The sequence below is a fragment of the Zingiber officinale genome, chromosome 8B, assembly GCF_018446385.1.
Source record: "Zingiber officinale cultivar Zhangliang chromosome 8B, Zo_v1.1, whole genome shotgun sequence".
Lineage (NCBI taxonomy): Eukaryota > Viridiplantae > Streptophyta > Magnoliopsida > Zingiberales > Zingiberaceae > Zingiber > Zingiber officinale.
The window spans coordinates 30,257,847-30,266,058 of NC_056001.1; the positions used below are offsets into that span (position 1 = coordinate 30,257,847).

Here is an 8,212-nt window from a genome sequence, read left to right on the forward strand (position 1 = left end):
TTGTGTGATGCTGGATACACAAATGGGGAAGGTTTTTTGGCACCATATAGAGGTCAAAGGTACCACTTGACTGAATGGAGGCAAGGTTACCAACCAGCGACAGCCAAAGAATACTTTAACATGAAGCATTCTCAAGCAAGAAATTGCATTGAGAGGTGTTTTGGCATTTTGAAAGCTAGATGGGCTATATTGAGAGATAAGTCATTTTATTCTGTTAAGACTCAATGTAGGATTATTTCTGCTTGTTGTATTCTCCATAATTTCATAAGGTATGAAATGACAATTGATCCGATAGAGACTGAGCTTGATGCCCTTGATTCAAATGAAAGTGGTGGTGGTGGTGGTGGTGGTGGTGATGATGATGATGATGATGATGATGATAATGATGATGATCTGATTAGGCATTGTGAGACCAGTTCTGCTTGGACTGAATGGAGAGACAAGCTTGCAGATGATATGTTCACGAGCTGGCAGTCATCAATTAATTAAATTTAATGTTCTTTCTTAAAATTTAGGTTTCGTTTCCATGTACTGAACTTTTTAATTATGTTGTATTTGGGTTTATTATCCATTTGAATCATTTGAACAATATGATTGTTTCTGCATTTTGTGTATTATTCATTTGAACAATTTAATTATGATTTGTGCAAAAATAATGTGTTATTTGAATGGTTTAATTTCAGTTTTCAATGGAAGGAAAGAGCCAAAAGATGCCAAATGTAGTTGAAAATGTAGAAAGTTCAATGCCGCTGAAGATCAAAAGAAAAACTCAAAGTACCAAACGCTTATGGACAAAACAAGAGGATGCTGCATTGGTTGATTGCCTTGTTGAGTTGAGTAAAGATTCAGCTTGGAAGAGCGAGAATGGTTTTCGAACTGGGTACTTGGTGCATTTGGAGAAACTCATGGCTGCTAAATTGCCATCAAGTAGTTTGAAGGCTACTCCTCATATTGAGTCAAGATACAAGCTACTAAAGAGACAGTTTCATGCTATCACCGAGATGTTGAATCATAGTAGTGGATTTGAGTGGAACGATGTTGAGAAGTGTATTATTACAACAAAAGATGTCTTTGATGATTGGGTTAAGGTAACTTTTTCTACTTTGCGTATTTCCATTTCTTTGATAACTGTGGGTGTTTTTTTTTTGCTAATGATATGTTTTTAATTTAGAGTCATCCAGCTGCTATTGGGTTAAGGAACAAAGAGTTCCCCCACCTTGATGACTTGATGTTTGTGTGGGGGAAAGATCATGCCACAGGAGCTAATGCAAAAACCCCTGCTGATGTAGTAGAAGAGATAAATTTATGCGATGAAGAGGTCGACACATCTAATGTAGAAATATTTGCTGAAAGTTACAAAGGTGAAGAATCTAATGATGCCAACCAAACAATAAGGAAATCTGAGACTCTGGATTCATCAATTTGTCCATCAAACAAGAAGCCAACCACTAGAAAGAGAAAAGGAAAGACTGATGATGCTTTAGATGACTTGGTGGGAGAGATTCACAAGTATGTTATTGCTGTTACTGAGGCTAATGAGGAGATGAAGGGAATTTCCACATACTTCAAGAAACAAACCGAGAGTGGTGATAGAAAAATGAAGATATATGATGAGCTAATAGAACTTTCTGATTTCTCTGAGCAAGAAATTATGGATGTCGCAGAGCATATTCTCAAGGATGAACACAAGATTGACAATTTCTTTGCAATGCCAAAGGCATTTAGGAGAAATTATGTGATAAAGCAGCTCAATGAGATCCATCCAAAATGAATTAAATATTTGAATTAGGTTCTTGGTACTTATGTTTTGATACTTTGGTTTGAACTTGAATGTATCTTTTTGTCTGGATTGAACTTGGATGTATCTTTTTGGTTGGATTGAACTTGGATGTATCTTTTTGGTTGGATTGAACTTGAATGTTATTGGATTAAACTTTAATCAGCTTAATGTGTTGGGTCTACCTTGACTGTTGCCAACTTTATGCATCCATGTGACAAATCCTTCTTCTATGTTATTGCTGACTTTCACATTCCTTAAAAGTAGAAATTTTCTCATGTTCTCCTGCTTAGCCTTGGTCGACACTCATTCACTACCGGGAGAGGGGACACAAAGCCTTGGTTCCCCCTTGAGGCAATTTCGAAGAAGATGTTATACCTGTTTTTTATTTTATTTTATTTTCCAATGCATATGAATTAATTTCAAATGTAGAAACCTGTTTACAAAACTGGAAAGTGATTAATAGAATTACAGATATTTTCTTTTCAATAGTATTTTTTTTGAATTGACAATTAGTTTTTTGAATTGATTCAAATGAGCTGTCCTTGTATCTATTTTCCTTTTGTATTTTTAATATGAATTAATTTCAAACGTGTAAATCTCTTTAGCAAGCTAGATGGAAGTGATTAATAGAAAATTTTATAACTGTTTTCTTTTCAGATATATTGTATGAATTACCAAATATGTTTATTCAATTATATTCTTTTATGTGATTCATATATTTTCTGATTTTGGTGGATTTTTTAGATTTTTTAGATTTTTTAGATTTTGGTGGACTCGGAAATTGCTCTTTGATCAATGTAAGTAAGTCCGTGTGTCTTTCACCGACAGGAAACAATATATTGAAAAATACTTCAATAACTCTGGGAACTCTAGCAATCCACCGATTGGTACATTTGTAGGAATGGGTAAGGATTGATTTCTGACAAATCTTCTCCCGTAGTGATGTGTTTGATTTTTTTGATTTGCTTCTCTAGTTTTGAGGCAGTCGTGTGAAGCGTACGGGGGAATGACTTTTTCAAGGAAAAAAATGAGAGGGCCTGATCAATCACAAATATGATAAAAAACTATTGTTTCGGTCAGATTTCAATTACCAGAATTGAATATTCTTTAGGAAAAGGGAATAACGTTGCATGGCTGAGGGGGAAGATTAGAATAATATAGGGTTCTTATTTTTATTTTGTTTATTTGAAAATAGAAGGAAATGAAAAATAATAAGTTTAACCATTTATTATATATATAAATTTTATATACAGCGGACTTTCACTTACCGAATTCTAGTGACTTTCACTGATAGAATTGTCCGGATTCAACTTGGATTCGACTTGGGATGTTTGAAATTAATCTAGGGGCCTGGATTTTTTTCGATATTTTTTATTTTTTTATTATATTTTAAAATATATTATATGTATTTAAGGTTTAAAGGATTTAGGAATTGAATTATAACGTATTTTATTTAAATTTTTTTACTCAAAATATCCTCGGACAAAAAAAAAATATGAAAAAAAAAAGTGAAAATGTAAAGAAAAAATATAAAAAATAATATAAAAAATAAAAAATGGTAAAAAAATTTTAAAAAATAGAAAAAACATTAAAAAAGTTAAAAATACAAAAAAACATTAAAAATTTTAAAAAAATACAAAAAAACATTAAAAATAGAAAAACATTAAAAATTAAAAAATACAAAAAAATGTAAAAAATAATTAAAAAAATGTTAAAAAACATTAAAAAAAAATAAAAATGTAAAAAACCACAAAAAAATTAAAAAACCTAAAAAATAAAAAATTAAAAAGTAAACAAATAAAAAAACTTTAAAAAAATTTAAAATTAAAAAACATAAAAATACAAAATAAAAAAATATATAAAAATAAAAAAATGAAAATATAGTAAAATATAATAGAGTTTAAATAATAATAATAATAATAATAATAATAATAATAATATTATTATTATTATTATTATTATTATTATTATTATTATTATGTATAGTTGGTTTTGTAACTAAGGGTAATCTAGTAAAATACTAAACTAGGTTATTCATTAAAACCTTCAAACAAACATATTTTTGTTAGATTACTTAGGTTGAACCAAACAACATTTGGTTATGTTTTATTTCCCATAACCTTGGTTATGTGATTACTTGGTAATCACATAACCAAGGTTATACATGATAACTTGAACCAAACGCACCCTAATAGTTATTAGTAATTAATCATAAATTTAGGGTATGCTACAACCCACTATGATCATAACATAGATCCATCTCTGTCATAGTGTGAAGGAGAACATAGTCTTATTGGAGGACATAAATTAATCGTGCTACTGGATGCTCCTACATTAGAGTCACAGATTGAAAAAAATTCATCCTCAAATTTAGAATAATATCCGTGGCAACCCAGAAAAAAATCGTCATAAAAATTGAAAAAAAAATCTAAAACATATTTTTCGCATAAATATTTTATTGCAAAACAAACGGTGGGTTAATTAGGCAACTGAGTTGCAAAATCTATTTCCATGTTTATTACAAAGCTGGTAATTATAAATGCCAGAGTAAACAACAGAAACTTGTGACCTATTGGTAGAGGGGATGAAAAGTTGATTACATGATTTTGGGGGGTGTAGTTGCAAGCTGCCACACATATGATGCAAAAGGTCCCATGGCTCTACCCCCAGCAAATTCATCCACAGGCAATGCCTCAGAAATCTCTTTCAGGTCATCTTCTGTAAGCTTCACCATCAGGGAGCCAATGTTCTCCTCCAAGTTCTTGATCTTCGTCGTCCCTGACCATCATTAAAGAAATAGTGAAAAGACCAGTTTAGGGTTTAGAGTTTGGGGTATTCATTTTATCACTTTTTGGCTTAAGCATTTATATCAACACTTTATCTAAGAGACTAAGAGATAAAACTATTTCACTTGACCAAATTGTGAAAAAATGCAAGAAATCTAACTGAGTTATTGTTTACGAGGGAAAGCACAAATTGCATAGATGTACAAGTAATAGAATCATTAGTAACTTATCGAATAAGTAAGTTTTACCTGGAATGGGTACTACATCATTCCCTTGGTGGAGAAGCCAGGCAAGGGCTAATTGAGCAGGGGTACAGTCATGCTTCGCAGCCAAGTTTGTTAACTGAAAATATAGAATCTTGTTCCTATCCAAATTGTCTCCAGAGAACCTAGGGAGATGAGACTGAGGAAACAACTAGTGAGCCAACAATGGAAGCATCTCTTTATGGAAGGATCATGTCTTGAGCATATAAAGAAAAGTCACCGTGACATAAGAAGAAACAAAATCATCATACACTTGTGATCATTTCTTATGCAGTAAAGATATTGTCATTGTGATATTAAACAAAAATCCATGTGCACTTGCATGTTTTATGCACTGAGGTAAAAGAAATCATCTCTACGATTGAAGGATCATGTCTTGAAGCAATAAAGAAATCCTCATACACTTGTGATTGAAAATCATTTCTGCAATTGAGGATCATGTATTAAGCAATAAAAATGTCACTGCGAGTCTGCGACACGAAAAGAAAACACGATCTTCATAGACTTGCAATTTTATATGTAGAGGAAGAAAAATTCATCTCCACAATCGAAGGATCATGTCTCAAGCAATAAAGAAAAAGTCACCTCTACAGAAAAAGAAACAAAAATCCTAACACACTTTCAATTCTATATGTACCAAGAAAAAGGATGGCGAAGAAAGAAAATCAACAATGAGATCATACCAGAAAACTGCCAGGAGTCAAGCTTTCTACACTGGCCTTTCCAGCGAAAAACCCAGAGCCAAGAGGGCTATATGCAACTATTCCAATGCCAAGATTCCTGTTTCTCAACAATTTACATTAGTTAGAAACTCTCGAGATTGTTTTAAATCCTAATTTTTGTCACAACAGAAGAATATACAAATGCTTCTATCATAAGAATCGATTAACTGATGTTTACAAAGGCGATAGACGATAGCTATGAATCATAGTGCCAACTACTTGTATCAAGCCAAATTAAACTAATATTACTATCGAAGTGCTAAACTTTTAAGAACATAAGAACAAAATTTAAGTGCTTTGTTGGATTTATGCTTTTGCTAATCAGGTGATATTGCTATTCTTTAATGATTTTTAAGATGAAATACTTGGTTGAACACCATATAAAAGACAAGTGTAAACATGCACCAAAGAGGAGAATCATCCAAATGGGACTTTGAATATCATTTTTGCTCTATCAACAAAGACTCAACAAGTCGATAGCAAAGTGCACACATATGAACTCAGAAAGACAAATTTGACAAAATAATCAGCTTGGAGGTTTGGATCTCCCCAATGGCAGTGTTTACTACCATCATGCAAAGTAGCAAATGAAGATTTTTAATATAGCAAGAGAAAACACCTGCAAAGAGGAACGACCTCACTCTCGAGGTCGCGAGTCCAGAGTGACCACTCCATCTGCACAGCAGTGATGGGGTGCACAGCATGTGCTCGCCTGATTGTATCGGGGCTGGCCTCCGACAGTCCAATGTATTTCACCTTCCCCTCCTCCACTAGCTTCTTGAGCTCTCCCATCTTGGATGTCAAAGCGAGAATAGAACTAGTTAATCAATGCTCATCAAGCCTAGCACACGAGCTGAAAGAAGTGAAGTGTGTTTGATTGCTCACGGTGTCCTCGATAGGAACGGTCAAATCCACCCGGTGCTGGTAGTAGAGATCAATGTAGTCCACGCCCAGGCGATCGAGGCTCGCCTCGCAGCTCGCCCGCACGTACTCCGGCTTCCCGTTGATCTCGAGGTCATTTCCTTTGTGCTTCGAGATGCCAAATTTGGTGGCGAGTTGAACTTTTCCCCTCGGCAAATGCTTCAACGCCTGCGAAAGCCCTTACCTTTTCATTCTCCAAACGCAAATCAGAGAGAGAGAGAGAGAGAGAGATCGAACCTTTCCGATCAATATCTCGTTTGTGTGCGGTCCGTAGGCGTCGGAGGTGTCGAAGAAAGTGATGCCCCGACCGAACACCTGCTTGATGATGCCGATGGCTTCTTCATCACTGGAAGGCGCGCCGAAGATCCCTGCAACGCCGAAGCACCCGAAACCCAGTCTCGAAACCTGAAAGAGAAGCGAACGCGGCGGAGATATCGAGAAAGGCGCCCTTTTGTATTTTTTTCTTTCTTTTGGCTCCCGGATTGAGAGCAAAGGTAGAAAAGAAGCAGTGCATGGAAGCGATACCTCTAGTCCCTGGGATCCCAACCTCACTCTGGGCATGCTCGGGGATTCCATGGCTTTCGATCGTCGAAGTGATTCCGATCGACGAGTCACGAGAAGCGCCGGAGCTGCCTCCTTCAGCGAGGCAGATGAATCAAAGGACTAAAGGAGAAGAGCTCGCACGGTTCGGAAAACAGCAAGTCCGAGGGTTTTTATAGGTAGAAACAACACATAACAATCCACTGTTTTATGGTAAAAGAACGAGCGTATTCGTCTTTTACCATAATATTTATCCAACAACAGAGTTAACCACAAACTTATAAGCGGGCTGATCGCGGAGCTAGTTGCAAAATCATACCTAAGCGAAACCACGGTTGAGCTAGTCCTAAAATCACGATTAGTCAATTGTTCAATCAGCTAAATTATAATTTACTGTAAACTAGACCGTCAAATAAAAGAGAAGGGAAGGTAGATCATAAAAAAAACAAAAGAGAATATTTTTTTTTTTAAAAAAAAATCCATCATGATTTAAATATTGTAATGGAAAGTAAGTGGTAACCGTAGCTACCATTCTCCGGCTGCCATTCTCCAAGAACAAATAAACAACAAGATAAGATAAGAAGATGAAGAAGAAATTATTAATTTTGCCCCTTTTATTTACTTTAATTTCCCTAAAAAATCTATTTTAATAAATTGTTCTATTAGAAATTTTATTTTATGATGGCAGTCACATACATTTCCCTCGTGTAATGGTTTTTAGTGTTTTAATTTTTCCATTGATAATTTTCAAGGTAGAAAATCAAAGGAACAAAATCATCGAAACAACGCCTCAACTCACTCCCCACCGATAATTTTCTATCCAAAGTAGCTCTCCGCTCTCTTCATTGGCGCTTGCTTTATACGAAACAGCACGAGCTATTTTGTATAAAATAACATCGCTGGAGTCGCTACATAGCCAGCTATAGACTTATGCCTAGACCCAAATTTTTAGTAAAGTTCATTATTTTTAATATATTATATATTTATATATATATATATATATATATATATATTAAAAGAGAATGAGAAAAATAGGATTAACGTAATAAAATATTATACAATCTCATTCTCTAGAAATTATGATCATTATTTTTAATATATTAAATATACTTTTATGTATATTTTTTAAGATAAGTAAAAATAATAGAGTCCATATAATTAAATATTTATATGATCTCAATCTATCAAAATTTCAAATTT

General features: G+C 34.1%; 1 protein-coding gene across 1 annotated transcript; it reads right to left on the reverse strand.

Moving 5' to 3' along the window:
- Positions 1-4,225: 4,225 nt before the first annotated feature.
- On the reverse strand, positions 4,226-7,177 carry LOC122017485 (probable aldo-keto reductase 1). The gene is made up of 7 exons (XM_042575116.1): positions 6,998-7,177; positions 6,710-6,877; positions 6,437-6,640; positions 6,171-6,343; positions 5,513-5,609; positions 4,815-4,968; positions 4,226-4,558 (listed from the first exon to the last, which is right to left on the reverse strand). The coding sequence occupies exons 1-7, from the start codon at positions 7,046-7,048 to the stop codon at positions 4,377-4,379; spliced, it is 1,029 nt and encodes a 342-aa protein (XP_042431050.1). The 5' UTR covers positions 7,049-7,177; the 3' UTR covers positions 4,226-4,376.
- Positions 7,178-8,212: the final 1,035 nt, after the last annotated feature.

Coding starts and splice junctions, on each gene's coding strand:
- LOC122017485 (XM_042575116.1), bottom strand. CDS start 7,048: ATGGAATCCCCGAGCATGCCCAGAGTGAGGTTGGGATCCCAGGGACTA. Junction 6,878..6,997: donor TGGGATCCCAGGGACTAGAG/GTATCGCTTCCA, acceptor CTTCTCTTTCAG/GTTTCGAGACTGGGTTTCGG. Junction 5,610..6,170: donor GAGGTCGTTCCTCTTTGCAG/GTGTTTTCTCTT, acceptor GTTGAGAAACAG/GAATCTTGGCATTGGAATAG.